Source organism: Branchiostoma lanceolatum, chromosome 17 (genome assembly GCF_035083965.1).
Source record: "Branchiostoma lanceolatum isolate klBraLanc5 chromosome 17, klBraLanc5.hap2, whole genome shotgun sequence".
In the NCBI taxonomy this organism is placed as follows: Eukaryota; Metazoa; Chordata; class Leptocardii; order Amphioxiformes; family Branchiostomatidae; genus Branchiostoma; species Branchiostoma lanceolatum.
The window spans coordinates 2,417,302-2,436,911 of NC_089738.1; the positions used below are offsets into that span (position 1 = coordinate 2,417,302).

General features: G+C 41.5%; 1 protein-coding gene across 1 annotated transcript; it reads right to left on the bottom strand.

The window, feature by feature from the left end:
- Positions 1 to 7,227: 7,227 nt before the first annotated feature.
- LOC136422553 (tetraspanin-7-like) lies at positions 7,228 to 19,586 on the bottom strand. The gene is made up of 7 exons (XM_066410334.1): positions 19,376 to 19,586; positions 14,933 to 15,121; positions 13,882 to 13,956; positions 12,810 to 12,911; positions 12,038 to 12,190; positions 10,565 to 10,648; positions 7,228 to 10,130 (listed from the first exon to the last, which is right to left on the bottom strand). The coding sequence occupies exons 1-7, from the start codon at positions 19,478 to 19,480 to the stop codon at positions 10,062 to 10,064; spliced, it is 777 nt and encodes a 258-aa protein (XP_066266431.1). The 5' UTR covers positions 19,481 to 19,586; the 3' UTR covers positions 7,228 to 10,061.
- Positions 19,587 to 19,610: the final 24 nt, after the last annotated feature.

The window sequence follows — 19,610 nt, forward strand, 5'->3', positions numbered from 1 at the left end:
TTCAGGATTATACTCAACCATAGGATGGATATTCTTTAGGAAACCAAGGAGGAAACCAATCTGCCGGTGAATATTTTTGGCGGTCACTGATCACTGGCCGCCCAGAAATACGGACACGCGGTATGCCCTCGGGTGAGCCTACAACAACAACAACCACTACTGCTTAGTTTATAGAGAAGGTAAGCCCATGCCCGTAGCCAGGATTTTGAATGGGGGGGTTCGTTTTCATGTTTGAGGGACCAGCGAGCGCCGTAGGCGCGAGACGAGCGCCGTAGGCGCGAGATTTCTAGGGGGGTCGGGGGGTATGCCCCCCCGGAAAATTTTAAAAATTGAACCTTCTGATATGGCATTTCCTGTGTTTTTGAGAGGATTTTAAAGAAAGAAATCAGAGACAAAGTTAGCAGTTTTTTCTAGGAATTCCAGCTCCGCTGGTGTGATACAAATAAGTCCGCCTAGAAAAAAAAACCTTGTACATTAAAAAGTGGACCTTCGCGCGTTTCAAATTCTAAGAATTGAATCTTTTGAAAGGGCATTTTCTGTGTTTTTGAGAGAAATTTAGAGGAAAAATCAGAGACAGTTTTTTCTAGCATTCTAGCTTCTGTGGCGTTGCTGGTGATACAAGTAAGTCCGCCTTGAAAAAAAATCTTGAACATTTAAAAGTGGACCTTCAAGCCTGAAAAAGTGGACCTTCAAGCCTAAAAAAGTGGACCTTCAAGCCTGTGGGGGGGTTCGGACGAACCCCCCGAACCCCCCCTGGCTACGGGCATGAAGCCTTTATGTTGCTTGAATGATAGTTTGATTCAAATGCCACTTTCGCTACATTTTACATGTATCTCCGTCAACCCAGTAAGCTGGGGGTGGGGGGGGGGGGGGGTGCGGGGGCTTAATTTTTTTGAACGGATCATGTAGGATCAAGATGATTGACAGTCACCGTCTGGGACTTTGGACTAAATTATCCGTTATTCGGGATGGTCAATCGCAAGAAACCTTTGAGCTTGTCGACTTTTTTACCGAGATGTGTTAAGTTGAAAGTTGGATGTTGAGAGGTTCAACTGATAGGTTTGAATCGCCCAGGGCATGTTTCCGTTCACCACCCCGGGCAAGGCGTCTGGAAAGGGTTAAACAAACAAGGGTTCGTCCTCCTGCTGTGAAGTTATTTTCAGAGGCATACGAATCTCCAAGCAGATGTGTTGTTTTGTGAAGCATGTTTACGGAACGAATTTTACATCTTTATTGACATTTCTTTAGGTTCCTTTGAAATGAAGTGGTTATATAGTAAGGGTAAGGTGGGAAATGGTCACAGACAAAACGTATTTCATTAAGTCAGGCAGGCTAGGCTCTGAGAGAGGACAGATGTTTTCCTTTTGTCATTTTCTAATGCCTGCCCATCATATGAGATAAAAGTATGTTTGGTGAATTATGCAATTTCTCTGTTCAAAGAGTAACGTTTTCCTGTGTGACTGGAAGGTGTACATTGTATGTAATATTTATAAAACCTATAGTCCTATACACATAAGTTGTGCTCATTTTTACAAATATCATTTCAAAACCTTTCGCCTTGATAGCTTGTTCGGTACTCTCCAAGCAGAGGTAAGGTCCAAGGTATTTTCGCAGTATTTTATACGTTTTTCTATTTGTGCAGTTTTTGGTTCTGGTGGATTCAAATGCCGTCGCTCGCCCGAATACAAGCAGATGAGTCACAAGCGCCCATATATTGTGTTTACGCTGTTCAAATTGGCACGGCAATGATCCACGATTTCCAGGCCTGGGATCGACATGATTGATATGGTTGAACAATATCCTTCGCTGTGAACTCAGTTAAATGTAAAAAAAAAAACCCTGGGTAGAACGGGCGCTGGTCGCCAAATCTACGTTCTTGTCCATAGATTCGAGACCAGGCCCTGATTGACGCGCCAGTCGCTTGTGCTGTGTCAGGGCAAGTCAAAAATCGAGCAGCGCTAAGCGTTCTGTTTAAAAAGATAAATGAATAGATAAATAAATAAATAAATAGAAAAAATGAATAAGCAAACGAGCCACATTCCTGACGTACATGCACAACTTAGCCATTGGACTGACTGTCCACTGGTCTCGAGGTTTGTCTAAAAACAAACTGGAAACAAATTTATTTGGGATACATTTATTCGCACACAGCTACGCTCGATAATATTAGTGAAAGCACGTGCTTTTGGGTGCTACCAAGTAGATAAAAAATCAAGGGCCTTTTATCTAGACGAATTGAGCTCACAAGGTAAGTTTTTAAATCCTAATATGGTAGCAAAATACTTATAGAGAAATGGCATACAGTACAATATGTAGATATAAACTCTCATTCGAATGAAACTGCATCATTTTTGTTCTTAGTGAGATGGACTAGTCCCAAATACTGGGTTAGGGAGAAATGGTGGACCGATCGGTACACACTCACTACTAAGTGAGTGAGTGTGCCGATCGGTCCACCATTTCTCTTATCGCCTTAGTTTGTATACATTTCGTAAAAATATGATACGATTTGAAGGATACATAGACAATATGAGATATCATTCTGTATATCTATGGTACAAAAAACCGATGAAATACTGTTCCCCGGAGCCCTTCGTGTTTTTACTGGAGCTGTTCCCAGCAGGTTCGTCACGGGATCACATTGCACGAGGGCAAGTCAGGGCTCGGACATGTGACAACAGGCCTCATTTACATCTTCGGATAACATCGGAGCCAATGGATACCGGTTTCTGATGACAATTTGTCTTCGGATATGTTCGGTCCATGCCTTATATGGGTGGTTCACGTGGTAGAGGCGTGCCCTTTCCCTCGGCGTTTTGAATTAGATATTTGGAAAGGTCCTCTTCCCGTGGCAGTGATACAATTTTTGCACAAGCTAATTTCAGTAGTAGCCGGAGTATGTGGGTAAAATATTTTCAGAAAATAATTTTACACGACCATGACAGTTTGTGACCAACATTTCCAGATAATGCTGATCCTTTTTCTCGAAATCTGCCACAAAGGGACGTAAGTTAGGTGTTGAGACGTGAAGCGGAGAATCCTGACATTGTTTTTTTTTAACATAAAGTTTTGCTGTTTTTAAATTAACCGATGTAATGTACATGTATTTTTGTGTTTGAATTTGCTGAATTTGAGTAAAAAATGCCAACGCTACAGCGTCAAGAACTTGAGACTAACCCTCGCGCGCTCCAAGATCGGCATCTTGGGACACTGCGCCCGTGCGCCGCTTAATCCATTTTGCGCCCTGAACGTTCGTTCTTGGAGGCGGTACAAGTGCTTGATTCCCCGTGCTGACAATCTTGATCAGAGCCACGTTGATCTAAGTATTTGTATATTCATCGAATCCATCCGTGACGGGACGCCCGTCCGAGGCTCCAACGGACCCCGTCCATACACGCCCCACTGTGACGGGACGCCGTCCAGAGCCCATTTGCGCCGCCATAAATCCCGTCCGCGCCGCCCATAAAAGCGTCCCGACCCATCCGGGACCCCGTCCGCAAAGGCGTCCCTACCCGTCCCCGAGCCCGCCCCCGAGCCCGTCCGGGCGGCCGTCCCGACGGCCACCCGCCCCCGAACCCGTCCCCGAACCCGTCCCGGACGCCGTCCCCGACGCCGTCCGAGGCGTCCAAGTGGCCAATTTGGACGGGTCCGGGGCGTCCCCGGCCGTCCGGGCCGTCCCAGCACCAGTCAAATCTGCCATCAGGAACGGATGGCCGTCCCGGGCGGGATGCCGTCGGGGACGGGCGTCCGAGCCGTCCGGGACGCTTTAATTTTCACAGAGGAGTTCTTTGCCACGTGTGTTTAGCATGGTTTTTATTCCCCGATACCACTGTGAGGGATTGTCCTTTCTGAGGGCTCGTAGAGTTCGCCAGGCGCTGTCTTCTTTTTTGGCAAACTTTTTTTGCCTCATACTTGGGGATCGGGCCGTTAGCTAGTTTCTTCGGCGGCCCAAGGAAGTTGAGCCCGCTGATCTAAATTAGCGCTATGCGGGGGAGTTCTGAGTGAGAAGGTCGCAGTAACGGCTTTGAAGGGATAACGCCCGATGACCTTGCTCTTTCCTCTGATCCTAGCATCTTAAAAACGTAACTTGAGCATGTATGCGGCAATCGTAGTCGTAGTGATGGCTCTCCAGAAAGGACGTGTCATGGCCACTCTTCCTTGGCTGATTCTGGTGATTGCCTGCGCATGCGCAGGTTCGTCTGACCTCTACCTTCCCCTTTGTAACAAAGCTGACTGGTCGGAATGTATGCATGACACTATGACGTTTCACTTGAAGAGCCACCCACAAGGTACATGTATCGTGCGTGCGTAATGACCAGGGTGAAAGCATGGTTAATGTCAGTACTAGTCCTGATCGTACAGCTTGGCAGATTGGCACAGTTCTGGCAATAAGACGTCATCCATTCGGCGTTCTGTCGGCAAATAAACTAAAGTCCTTTGCCCGATCTTCAGTACTGGTTCTGACAGAAGATGAAATCACAGACTTAGAGGAAGGCGCTCTGAGTGGGTTTTCCCGTCTGAAAATGTTGAGTCTGGACTTCAACAAGTTGACACATGTCAAACAGCATTGGTTCACTGGCGTAGAGAAGCTAACTTATCTAGGCTTGTCTGATAACAAAATAGCAAAGATTGAGCCAGGGTGCTTCAGAAACATGTATATGCTTATCGTACTGAACCTACAGAACAACCTGTTACAAGTTGTATTTATTTTATTCAAATTGCAACGGCAATACAAAGACCACCCAGGCAGCGTGGCTGATTTTGGGTGTCTGACAAAGCACATACAATTCATCATCACATACAATTACAATGTTGAAAAACTACGCATATATACAAATAAGGTCACTAACGTACACAATGTAGATACCACCTGGTTGCTTGGTCTATCAAATTTAGCGTATCTGTACTTGGGGGAAAATAACATAGCAAGCATCTCTCCAGGCACGTTATCAGATATGAGTGGTATCTTTGAATTGTATCTACAGAAAGATGCTCTTTCCTGTTTAGATTGGAGGGTACCATTGGTACCAAAGTTTTTGACAACTGTTCATGTCAGCGGTGATAGGTTGATGACAGTTTATGACGAAACGCCACACAAAATGGATTGGAGCCTGGCCATACATAACGACAACATTCAGCACAAATAGATCATCACTGTCGAAGTGCCAAACTTCTATCTCTGTGTCGTAAGTGATCCACGAAGTGAGAAGTCTCTAGTGTGGAGGTTTGACTCAGTAAACATTATACCTCGTAATGAATCGAAAGATCTAATTTCTCCCGGTCTGTGTCTTGACTCTGACAGATCTCCGCAAAAGATCGTTAGTTTGTCCCGGTTTGTTGTCTTGGCTACCGACGCCTCCCCGGATAATCTTGCCCTACACTACACGGATAAGTGCAGGCAGGTTTGGAAACACAATGGCGGCATTACTGTGCCATTTAAGGATAACTCAGTCGTACAACTGGTCTCCATGGGTAGAGGAAACACAACCATGACAGACGTTGCCATTCTGTTTGACAACACAAAAGTCACAAAGTCAATTGACACCCATGCAAGCACAAACTACACGAAGAACATATCCTGTGTGGTGCTCTCCAAAAGTAATCCATCTCCCATGCCCTTCAACATTTCTCCGGACCCAAAAATGCCACACAAAGCCTGTCCCGCGCGCAGAGGTGACACTGAACAAGTTAGCTTTCTAACATCGATTCCGCTTTTAAAATCTCAAACTTTAGAAGACCACAAACCTCCGACATCGGCGCCAACGACGGCTCAGACCACACTGATGCCATTGGTAACTAGGTCTCCGTTTCAAATCAACACTCTCCTGACCACTCTTTACCACAACACATCAGTATCGAAGCCTATTATCATCCCAGTTATTGTCTCAGTGGTGGGGATTCTATTTCTGATACTATTCGTAGCCTTTGTGCTGAAGATGTGCCGGCCTACCAAAAGTACGAAGCAACGGCCTGCAGAACATCGTTGATACACACGCACGGATACAACAAGGTCTTGTCTCGTGTGCGGCAATGCCTTCGGATCTACGTGTGACTCACTATATGATCCGCTGATGATCCCCCACACACCTACTGTGAGATCCCAAATCATCTAGCTGCTGCTCAGCGGTCTTTGCCTAGCCTCCCACACACGTATACTGAGATCCCAGATCATCTAGCTGCTGCTCTGAAGCCTCTAGATCTGCATCGCCTCCCACACACGTATACTGAGATCCTAGATCATCTAGCTCTTGCTCAGCGGCCTCTGCCTAGCCTCCCACATGCACCCCGAGAATACAAAAATGTGACGGCGTCCTGTTGGTCATTGCCAGTTCGTCTCCCTTCTGCCACCCCAGAAGACTGTGCCATCTTAGACAGTCTAGATGGCGAAACTCCACTTTTACAGTGAGGTTGCAGAGCCATCACTCCCTACAGTCACAAGGACTAGGCAAAATCGAAGAATATATCAGGGCAGCGATGCCGCGACTTTACTCAGTCGTCATTCTAACGCTGACAGGACCATTGCTGTATACAGGGTGCCCAAGGTCAGACACCATGATTGTGTTATGATGTATAGCAATCATAAAACCTATCGCCCGTGGCCGTGGGAGATGCCAATTAAGGGAGGAGGGCCGTAACACACCTCGGCGTGCGTCCCTCCCTCTCGCCACACTAGCTAACGTTAACACCTACTGGCCATGGGAGATACCAGGGGAGGGAACCAGTAACACACCACCGCGTGCGCCCATCTCCACACTACCTAACACCTACTGGCCATGGGAGATACCAGGGGAGGGAACCCGTAACACACCACGGCGTGCGTCCCTCCCTCTCGCCACACTACCTAACACCTACTGGCTATGGGAGATACCAGGGGAGGGAAGCCGTAACACACCACGGCGTGCGTCCCTCTCCACACTGCCTAACACCTACTGCCTGTACTGACCATGGAAGATCGCAGGGGAAGGAACCCATGTGAGACATACTGTAAAATAATGCATTTAAGTCCGTTGTGATTGAATTTCGTAGTAAGGAGAAAATGAAGTGTTCGATCGTGTTGGTTTTGAGTTCGCGATAGCGCTATAGTCATATACTGCTACAGTAATGAAAACACAGGCACCTTTCTGGTCAGCCGTACGGAAACCATCTACTAGTGACTCGGCAAGGGTGCTACAGAAGGACAGAACAGCCCCTATCATGCCGGTCAAATGTCAGAAGAGACAGCAACTCTACTATTGTGAACATGCTTTATTATCTTGAGTCTGAAGTACAAGCCAGAAGCATATAGCACAGTACTGATATTGCAATATAATCATACAGTACAGTACTGAATTCAACACAGACGTATACGAAATACAGTACTGACATTGCAATAAAATCATACACACATAGTACAGTCCCGATATTGTGATAAGGGTATACAGTACGGTATTGATATTGCAATACGAGTATATATATATAGAATACAATACTGATATTGCAATGAGTATACAGTACAGTACTGATATTACAATACAACACTGTACAGTACAGATATTGCAATACGAGCATGTACTACTTTACCATTATGATACTGATATTGAAATATACCCAGTCAGTACAACACAGTACTAATATTGCAATACGAGCTTTGTTAACCAGTATGTGGCTGATACAGTAAGTATTTGGCATTATGACATGACAATCCCATCTGGGGTACCATTAGCATGATACTTTGCCGGCCTGACTGTTACATGATATCTATTCAAACAATGAAACCCACACACATGTAGGTCCTTCCCTGCACATAGATGTTGATGAGGGTTTTTTTCGATAGTCTTTCAAACATGGAGAAAACTGTGTGTGAGGCTGGAGAAGGGGTGCAGAGTATGCTGGTACCATAGAGTCAACACTAAGATCCCCCTCACCAGCCTCCTCTCACTTTGTTCCCACTAACTGTATCCTCAATTTTATTTTTGATGACAAATCCATCAGCAAATTTGGAGTAGATATATTGAAACAGTCAGGCTATGGCGGTTAACCCATCTGATGTAGAAAATGTACTAATGAATGCACAAAATCCCCGAACTCCTACAGGTAAGAAACCCGTTTAGAGACAGTCACCTTCATTAAAAGCCAGTTCACTTCACTGTCTTTAAAAGACATGAATAGTAATAGCCAGTTCTTGTAATAAATAAAGTAAGTCCCATTGAAGCAATGTACAGATGAATTTCAGCACAGTTTAAAAGCACTACAAGCATTTCTTTGCACACATCTATATTTACTTGAGTAAGTTGATTATGGAGACATCTTATAAGTAAGTTGTACACAATTCCACATACTACACATACATCTTGAATACGACACTCGTTAAACCAAACCAAATTATATCAATGAAATACCTTAAACAAAGTCTAAAACTAAAGGCCAACTTCTTAAAGGTAAAACGTTTCTTCGCAATAGTGGTTAAAGGTTTAGGCAACTAAAGTCATTAAGATAAAACGCATGTAGTATACGTTTTGTATTAGTAATTATAAGTGCAAGATTGAAAAGCTCCATAATGTAAACAAGTTTCTAAGAGAAAGGGTAAATGTTTCAGTTTTAAATCTAGATATTTAATAGGCCCAGCAGTGTATGTATTGAACCTACCAAATACCATTGATATTTTTTTGTTACGACTAAAATGATTACTAACATCTAAATACTAATAACATATGCATGACATTGTAGGTACTATTACACCAAAGATACCCATGCCTCGACCATAAATTCAATTTAAAAGTCAAATAAAACCGCTACAGTTTTGCCTATTTTCTTGGAATACACTTCTTCACTGATGAAATAAAATACTCACAAAATACTTAGAAGATTTCTAACACCTAGAATACAGCATTATGTAGACAGTTTGATCTCGATTGCCTGATATGCTAAAATGGGCCACTGTCATTGGTCAGATGCAATTCAGTTGCAATTCAAAATTAAACTGTAAGCATTACCCGATATCATTTAAAAGTTACTTTCGCAACTGGAAAAGTCACACAGTACAGGCTTTCTTGATTACATATCATTTTGTAACTGACTTAAGATTGAAACAACTTGCAATTTTCTCTCGCTTTTTTTGGAAACCGCACAAAAATTCAACTTCAATTCATTCATTTGAAATGTTGGGAAATTTGTCTCACACTAATGGAATTTTTTTTTTAAGCATTGTATGAAAGTATCTCTTCTTACCCTCAATGGCATCAATAATTGTCACAACCCTTATTTTTATCCTTAATAAGCTAAAATAAACCTTTAAGGCCTTATTCCGAGCTAGCTTCTCTAACCCTCATCTATTATCAGTACAAATACCCAGGGTAACCTACGATTTACAACTTAAGTCCAGCTCCACTTACTTTGAATGCATCTCCTGTTGTTATCATCATCGCATTTTTTTCAACAAATGTCCATTCAACAAGTTTCCCACCCCTGCAACTTTATACTAGAGAAGGCAACAACTTCTTACAAGTTAAGACAAATTACTTTGAGCACTTGTCTGCAGTATAAACACATCTTCACGTTACTCTATGTGTGATAGATTGTACAATTTTTGTTACATACCAGTTTCAATGATCTACTTTTGTCACAATCACAATGTCCTTGCCATGTACGTGTTCATTAAAGGGTTACTTTCTTACATAACGGACCAGGTTTAAACAGTAGCTTATTTCTTCATGCTGCACATTTTTATAATGTTATAATCAATTTTCCTTTGTTTTCCTTTTGCCATAATCTAATTTTTTTAATATTTGCCTGACTCCAGAAGTTGCAAGTCTGCAAACTTCAAAGATTCTACACACAAATAAAATGCAGGCCAGATGAAGATGAGTTACTGTTATATACTATTAACATTGGATGAATCAGCAGCAAAATTCTACTCCTGTGCCTCTGTGTTCATTCAAAACCCCCATTTCTTACATAGACTTTCCTGATAATACACTAGTCTATCATCAGTTCGGAAGATTCCAATGTCACAAGGGGGATGAAGGAATGGCAGAGGTGCAAGAGGAGATGTTTGACCAGTTGTTGGTGGTTTCTCCGTTGTCTCAGACCATTTCGTACTTGTGCTGGTTGATGTTCCGAGCCAAGCAGCAGGCAAACAGCATTCCGATCACCTAGGTGATGAAAGGTAAACAACAAACAAAAATTGGTAAGGTAGGTTAAATGCAGGTCAACAAACAAGGTGGTCCTGTGGTTGGGGATGTTGACAAAAACAAGTTCAGACAATAAATGATCAAAGGGTTGGCCAGCAAATATATCTAGCAACCTCACAACAACCATCTTTGTAAACATGAAATCACCTCAGACAACACCTCAGACAACTAGGCACGGTAACCTACTACTAGACTATGACACCAATATACATGTGCTAGTTGCATACCCTCTACCGGGCTCCTGAGGTGGCTAGAAAGAGGGGAAACTGTATTCTGGCATGTTATCTATCTATTTGGCCAATTTCTACTCTTTCTAGCCACCTCAGGAGCCTGGTAGAGGCTAGGAGTTGATGCCAGTATTGATCTGTAATTAGTACAACCCCTCCATGGCTTACCTGGAAGAAGGCGATGCCCACAGCACTGCCACCGATGATGCCCAGGTTGGAGTCAATGGCACTTACTACCAGCTTGTAACAGCCCTGAAAAACAAACAATACATCTGTAAGACAAGCTTTCATCATTCATAATGGTCTCCTTTTTGGTTTGCTTTTGGGAACGCATCTACATGTATAAACAGCGACACCTGTGCTGCAATGCAATGTGAACCAGTCAGAATTGCCTTGATGAAGGTGACAGATGGTTCACCGAAAAATTGGTTGAATAAATCACTTGGTTGTGTAAAAAGAGTTTTTTTATTCAGTCTCCTTTTTGTATCATGTTAATATGGAAGCAGGAAGACCAAGCAATACTAGATACCAAGAGAACCAGGCAACAGATTAGCAAATCCAACAATTACAACTAAGGAACAGATCAGACTAGTTCTTTTCTAAACAAAAACTGTGTAGTTGGTGATAGGTGAACCCTTAACACAGTGTAGATGTCAGAAGTGGTGGGAAGTGAACCCTTGCCACAGTGTAGACGTCAGTAGCGGTGGAGTTGGTGAGAAGTGAACCCTAACCATAGTGTAGATGTCAGATGTGGTGAGAAGTGAACCCTTACCAGTGTAGATGTCAGAAGTGGTGAGAAGTGAACCCTTACCAGTGTAGATGTCAGAAGTGGTGAGAAGTGAACCCTTACCAGTGTAGATGTCAGAAGTGGTGAGAAGTGAACCCTTACCATAGTGTGGATGTCAGATGTGGTGAGAAGTGAACCCTTACCACAGTGTAGATGTCAGTGGTGAGAAGTGAACCCTTACCACAGTGTAGATGTCAGTAGCGATGAGGAGTGAACCCTTACTACAGTGTAGATGTCAGTGGCAGTGGAGCTGGTGAGAAGTGAACCCTTACCACAGTGTAGATGTCAGAAGTGGTGAGAAGTGAACCCTTACCACAGTGTAGATGTCAGTGGCAGTGGAGCTGGTGAGAAGTGAACCCTTACCACAGTGTAGATGTCAGTAGCAGTGGAGTTGGTGAGAGGTGAACCCTTACAACAGAGTAGATGTCAGAAGTGGTGAGAAGTGTCCCCTTACCACAGTGTAGATGTCAGTAGCAGTGGAGCTGGTGAGAAGTGAACCCTTACCACAGTGTAGATGTCAGTAGCGGTGGAGTTGGTGAGAATTGAACCCTTACCACAGTGTAGATGTCAGTAGCGGTGGAGTTGGTGAGAAGTGAACCCTTACCACAGTGTAGATGTCAGTAGCAGTGGAGTTGGTGAGAAGTGAACCCTTACCACAGTGTAGATGTCAGTAGCGGTGGAGTTGGTGAGAGGTGAACCCTTACCACAGTGTAGATGTCAGTAGCAGTGGAGTTGGTGAGAAGTGAACCCTTACCACAGTGTAGATGTCAGAAGTGGTGGAGTTGGTGAGAAGTGAACCCTTACCACAGTGTAGATGTCAGTAGCGGTGGAGTTGGTGAGAAGTGAACCCTTACCACAGTGTAGATGTCAGTAGCGGTGGAGTTGGTCAGTCCTTCGTGCACACACTTGTTCTGGTCCTTGCAGCAGCTCAGAGGGACGTTGTTCTTCCCAGCGGCCCACGGCTGTTTGTACCAGTCCGAGTAGAGCTCCTTCCCACAGCACTTCAGCTAGACACACACACAGACAAACAAAATCATTAACTTTCCCAATTTGTCGAAAACTTGGTATTCGGATACGTCAATGAACAGTCTTCGTACAGACCATTTGTAGTGCCTAGTGGCACATACATGTATGCGGACAAAAGTTGGACGTAGTAGCTCTGTCTTACGTTGAGGCCATGATGATTTGATTATATGATTGACATCCGTGGCCGCATCAATTTTCATCCGTTTCCTAACAAAAAAAGTTTCTGACCATACTGTAAATTGTACAATGCAGCTGCGAAATTATCCGATATGTGCCGTAGACTGCAAATGTAAAAAAATTTAAAAGATGCTTATGTCATAAAAATCAATTCCTAAGTCAAAGAAGAAGATGTGGGGAACTAAAAATGAAGAATTATTCGGTACGCCATATGATTCTCTGTGTTTAGTTATTTGCTCAACCTTCCTGACCACATAGATTTCATAATGAAGGCAACTTTTTTTTTGCCAAACGTTTTTTTGCATGCTCGCATTAGTTTTGGAGTTCCCAGAGGATGTCATCCATATAATCAAATCAACATGGCCTGAATTATTGCAGTTGTTTCAACCGAAAAGTCCACAACAGTACAACGAGATGACTAACCTGGCTCTGCAGATCGTCCACCAGTTTGGCCTGGTCCTTGTCCTGAGCGGGGTTGTAAGCTTCAAGTGCCTTATCCAGACCATCACCAAATCCTGTCTGAAGCTGTTACCAAAAAAATAAACATGTAACTTTTTTCTTGAGCCATTATTTCTATTTGAAAACACTACAATAATAGATTGTACAAATGCACTCATTTTATACATCAGTATCTATGAAACAAAATTAGTTACTCAAGCAACTTGATAAAATTTTGAAACAGTCAGACGTTTCAGACACTATATATATATAAATATATATATATATATATATATATATATATATAATATAGAAATTGTCTTCACTTCATTAACATATCTATTCAGAGTTTTGGTATAAAACCTAGTTCCTTAGTCACTGATGAAAGATAGCGTCAATGAATGTTGAATAGAAGATAAAAGTCATTTGATCACAATTTTCTGAATAGAAGATAAAAGTCATTTGATCACAATTTCCCCATTGAAAAAAATTGGGATGAACTGTTACTACTTTAATGAAATATATCAAAATTGTCTGTGCACTAAAATTTCAGGCCATCAAGAGTTTGCACCTGAGCAACATTTAAGTCGTGACTCACATAAATTCCAAAAGAATCAGTGCACATGTATGATGATTTTCTAGTAACAACCAGAATTTCTCCATTCAGAGTTGTATGAACACAGAGTGTGGAAGGTCTCGGTCTCAAGTTTTTTTTACAATTCAGAGCCCAATTGACTCGTTCTCAGAAAGGCGCTAGCACTTCTCCAAACATTGTTTTCAGGACAATTCAATGTTTCCGGTGGAAAGAGGTGCCTTGCCACTGACTGGGCTTCATAACGAAATATAAAAGATTACACATTCCAATAGCGATAGCCGAAAAATCTGGAGCCAAAAGTATCCAGAAAACCTATGATTTGCGTCTCTATTTCCATGCACCATTTAGGGGGCCGGTCAAAATAAATTCCGAACCGGGAACAGAACCCCCACATAGTACAAACAGACCATATTGTTGCTGTTAAGTTACCAAAACAGAGGACAAGAATCCATGATGACATACCTTGCCTCTGAAGATAAATCCAGAGATGCCAGCAGCCAACTCGGCCACGAAGATGATGAACAAAAAGAAGGAATACTGTAGGGGAAGAAAGGCACTCAATCTTAATCAACAGTAACATCAATTGTAGTTTACAGGAGTACTGCAACATTAAAAGTATGTTCTATGTACTGGCAGATGACTGCACTCTTTATGTAAGAAATAACAGACCATACATAACATAGTACTACATACAACCATTGAAAAAAGTATGTGCCTCCTTTACCATTACTGTTCTGAATTATTTCTAAAAGTCTAAGCAAAAAAAACTAAAATATACTAAAAACATTCACAGTAAATTTGAGTTATTGCAGTGAGAGCTCATCACAGAACACATCACACCACAAATATATGCACTGTCTTGCATTGTGTTACTACATTTTTTTTCAAACTCAAACTTAAAACACTGCCTCCTTTCCCCATCTACCACAAAATTATGGTAAATCCCCACAAACAAGTTACTGTAGATACATTTAAGTTCGCGTGGTAGGGAGAAAATTAAGTGTTCACGGTGGTTTTAAGTCAGTGCTTGAAACAATAATAGCGCCACAATCATTGATGGGCAAAAAGTTTGGGGGTGGTTTTAGATTCGCCTTGAAGAGTTCACCCCAAACCGTAAACATAAAACCACTGCGAACATTTCTGCATTAACAGTAATTTACATTATGTCATACCTGGGACACGAAAAAGTTTCATACAGGTGTTCCGCATCGTGTGATAATTTTCGGTATCACACGGGGTTCTAGACTTGTATCACACTGGCTTCCATGGAACATTTCAAATGTATTTCGAGTGCACTGGTTGCGCCGTTGTCAAACATTCAAATACTGGATTCGGAGGTTGGAATCAATCTTGTTAGGATTGTTCGAAGACACAAAACTCTCAGCTTCAGGCGCATTTCGCATTGAATTGTGTGTTTTCTCGGGTGGGTATGACATAAATAAAGTACAACACGGTGTATTCCGCATCACCCTCAGTCCCAGCCCTCCCGTGGGTCGGATCTATGTGTACTTACAATGTACAGCAGGGCAGTGTTTCCCTTAGCCGTGGCGTAGCAGCCCAGGAAGCCCAGCAGGACGATGAAGCCGCCGACGCCCATCAGCACGTAGGGGGCCATGGTGAAGTTGGTGGTGGACAGCTGGAGGTACTTCTCCATTCCCAGCTTCCCCCAGATTCCCACCACTAACATCAGGATCCCTGTGGCCTGGAGACAGTCAATAGGAAAAATTTAAGGAAACATTCTGCAAGATTCTTTATCATAAACAAGCGCTGGGTGTACTATTTTAAATCCACCTTTGTTCACTCAAAATTGTAGTTGTGAAACTATTTTTTTGTGTGTGTGCACCTAGATACATGCATGTGTAGGGTTTTGTTTGAAAATCTTGAAGCAATAAAGTTATCAGATTCAATAATAATACAGGGAATAGTTGACATTTCAGTCATTTGATGATAGTAAATAAGTCAATATAAATCCTGTTTGTGACAGAAATATGGGAACTTGTCAAGACTGTTTTCCAGGCAAACCCCATGATGAATTATTAGGCCACACCAATCTAATTTGTTTGCAAATTCAAGGCGAAAATGCAGCAAGTAGACATCATAAAAACAGAGGGCAAGAAGGAAAACTATAATATGACCGAGATATATCCGAGAACCAACAAATTAAATAGGTGTGGCCTTAGACAAATGCACCAATGCACAAATACATTTTACATACTGTTACTGCATACAACATGTATAATTAAATAAAGTCTTTCAACTGAAAACAATGTGGAACCTGAACAACCTTGCTACTTATGCATACCAACTTTTAATTCTTATTACACACTGTATTTAATATGCATTGTGATTTAATCCAATCATGTCTTGAAATCAATTATTAACTGACATATGCATACATTGTGGAACCTTGCATTCATTGCTTCTCGTGATACCAACTTGTATCATTTATCCATTGTGATCCAATCTAATTAAAAATACATCACTCACAAAACCATCCGTTCTCCACCAAAAAGATATCTTTTTCATTGTACAATGAATACCAGTGAAGAATTGGAGTCTGGAGTCATTTGCAAAGATCAGCAACATGAGACTATGTACTCCTTAATTTGAATGCATTCTTGATAGATATGACTTCTGAAGTTCAATGCTTAAAGATCTGATCTATGTTCAATCGTCCCTTGTTAGTATTCCTGTGTTTTCACCATGACATGTCATAATGCTGTACAATGTACAGTACGTAGTGCTTAAAATAGAGAAGGGGATGGCAGAAAATGTTGTGGTGGTTTTAAGTTTGCGGTCAAAGAGCTTACCACGAAAACCGGGAACATAAAACCAACACAAACATTCCTGCATTTACAGTTACGAGATGGGCAGATGCCTTCATAGAATAGCATCACCCAGACCAGCACGGGTCCGTCCGTACAATCAGTGCATGTAATTACTACCAATCCCATGACTCTCATGTGAGCATATGGCAAGCCATTATACTGAGAAACTGGGTGGCAATTCTGCCAGAGGCAGGAGAAATCTCATTTGGCTCACTTTTAAAAGCATTTTTGCCAAATGCTAAGAGACATAGGTCAAAAGATAAGAAATGTTAAACACTTTACTGTAAACACTAATAACAGCTCTGTAGAGCCAACTGAGAACTTACATTTTAACGAACAAGAATCTGATGATTTCTACACTGTGTTGGTAAATGGCTGTAGGGATAAGGGGCGATTTTCTATTTCAATGAGTTGGACAGAACTTCTACAACATTCTAACCCAGTATCAAATCATGTACACAAAAATGCTAGTCATTTTCTATTTTCATGTTAAGTTTAGAAGTGTCTTGTGTATCATTGATAAAATTCAATCAGAATAAATTTCCTTTTTTTTATCAAAAATGTTCTATTGAAAACAAACATGTACAGTAGGTATCAACAGCAAAAGATTACAATTTTCTGAATAATTATTACAATTACGAATATCAAATTACATAAATGGCTTAAGGACCACCACATTAAATTGGGAGGGGGAAAGTCAGGGAGATTTTCTCACCCCATTCAGTTAATGAATTGCAATTGTTGTTAAATCCCACCACTACATTTTCATTCCTAAACTTGGCAATTGTGGTGATTTTCCTCCTGAACTTTTCAAATAGAATTTCCTTTAAAGTGATGACGTGTATTTCAGTATATGTTCTAAATAAAAAATTCTATACCTGACTTAAGTAGCTGTGTGCCACCTGTCACATACAGGAAGTTATATGATTTGTCTGGGGAGTTTTCTCTGGGAGAAAACATGGTTAATGCAATTAAAGCAATGTTAAATGCATTCTGTATACGTATTTGGTCTCAAAAAGGGTGAGGGAAGCTTCCCAAAAAATGGGGATGCCAGTTAATGTCCCTCCTAAATACATGTAGGATTAATGCAACCGATGCCTCAAGCTGGTGCGGATCAAACCTCAGGCCTCTCAGGGCAGGAAATACTGGGTGCATGTGCACCTTTGTGCACCCAAAATTGGAGCTGTACACCTATTTTTTTGCACCAGTGCACCTATTAGTAAATATCTTTGTATGCTATAGCTGAGTAAAGGTACTTTTGTAGTATACAGAATATTCTTGAAATTTGAGTATCAGATTTAAAGCAATATTAATTATTATCTTTGTTGCACTTTGGTATATTACTTGATTGAAATTAGCAAAGGCAGTAGGTAGGGTTTGTAATTACATTTTGCTGCCATTCTACTTTATGTTGTGTTGTGCACCCAAAATTTCTATTTCTATTTCCAAAAATGAATTTCAAGCCCTGCCTCTGGATCAACTATTTTGATCAATATGGTGAAGCAGCGAGGTTGCTTACTTCTTGTGCCATAATTTTGTTACGAATTACAATTTACATAATATACAAAAGTTAGTACTGTCTGACGGACATGAATAAAAGACCCTCTGCCTCAAGATTCCAAGCTCTAGACTTTGGTAACCAACAGCAATTTTGGAAAGTTAATCTTATTCTATTAAAGGGGCATATTGTAGAATCTGGTGGGCAAAAACTACAAATAGTAAGAATTTGAAAGATCTACACTAAGATTCACATTTGTAACTTATTTGTTACTTATTTCCAACATATTCCCGTCATTTTGTCACATTTCCACCATTAAAAAACGACGAAAAACGCAAAACCTGTAAAATCTGGTTCATTTATTTATTAACTTGCATCCCGCAAGTTAATATGCAAATAAGCCAGCGTAGAACGCTACGAAAAATCCGAATCGACCGTTATGGTCGGAGTTCGAGCGTCACAGGAAAATCACCACAAGTGAACAAACTTCAGAACGTCGGGCGTTCGATCGCGTGTTCGGTAGTTCGGCGGAATGTTGGACAAGATGGCGGCCAATTCAAGCGGCGGTGGGGATTGCGTATATATTTTTTGAAGACGTTCGCACGACACTACAAAGTCGCATCTGTACGTGATGAATATTGCTGTGCAGTGTAATAAGGTAGATTCAACTAATGATGTAGAAAAATAATCAAAAACAAAGAATTTTGTTTTATGTTCATGTCACAATATGCCCCTTTAAAGCAGTCTCGAATGCAAATTTTGCTCCTCTCTGAAATTTGAACACAAGACAATATGCACTTGCCATGTAAACAGATTAATCTTGTAATACGACGTCGCCTGAGTGTACAATAAACAAAACATGTGTGACAAAAAACAGTAATACTCAGAACAAAGGATGTTATGACAATCATAGGCCAAGTAGTCTGAACAAAGGGCCTGAACAAAGGGCTGTCATTGATTTCATAAAAGGCCAAAACAATGGATCTCCCAAGCTGGTCATGTTATTATAATTTTTCCTAGCCTCCATATAATTATAACTCACCTGGTACGAATTTTGATATTGTTATTACTGTTTCGTTTTGTTTTATGATAAGTACATGGCAACAATGCACTTGTACTTCAAAAAATACACGTCACTACTGGTGACAAGGAACTAAAAAAATATGGTTGGCATCCTTCATTGCCATAATCAAAATAAATCTAAAAAATATATATCAGGATGCGTTTTTAATTTGTTTTGTTGTTGTTGCTACCTACTTCCATAAGCTTTCCTTCTTGTACTTAACGTTCTTTAAGAGGACAAATTTACAAGTCTTCCCCGCCCAAGGCCAGGAGCTACCAACACTCGAACTGATTTTGAGACAAAGCCGGATGTCAAGCCTCCATCTTGGAAAATTTCCACAGCAAAAAAATAAGAGCACACGTTTCGTATTAAAGACTGCCAGTTGATCTATTATGGATGTCACAGATGGTTCATCTGATTTCTATATCTGATACAGACACTGGAAGGAAAATCCAGACAGATTGTGAGGAAAGATTGGCCCAATAATTTGTGTAAAACGTCATCACATAATCACTCAGTGAAAACCGTCGCAGTGCAGCAGAAAATAATCGAAAGCTGCGAACTTACCCAAAAGATGAAGTTAAAAATCATCAGGATGGTCTTCAGACAGGCCACCATTGGCTTGGTCTGCATCCTCTTCGACATCTTGCCGTCGTCTCCCGTTTCAGGCATCAGAAAATCTCCAGAGAAACGCAGAAATGGACAAATATTCTATCTTTCCAGTGGTCAGACTTGAGCCTCTTATAATGCTCTACTAGGGGCAAACCAACATTGAAACGGGGTGATGTGAAAATAATAAAGA

Bases quoted from the DNA above. Each gene is read 5' to 3' on its own strand.
- LOC136422553 (XM_066410334.1), bottom strand. From the start codon at position 19,480: ATGCCTGAAACGGGAGACGACGGCAAGATGTCGAAGAGGATGCAGACC. The intron at 13,957-14,932 runs GTAAGTACACAT...CTTCCCCTACAG, and splicing joins ACACTGCCCTGCTGTACATT to TATTCCTTCTTTTTGTTCAT. The intron at 12,191-12,809 runs GTTAGTCATCTC...GTGTGTGTCTAG, and splicing joins TGGACGATCTGCAGAGCCAG to CTGAAGTGCTGTGGGAAGGA.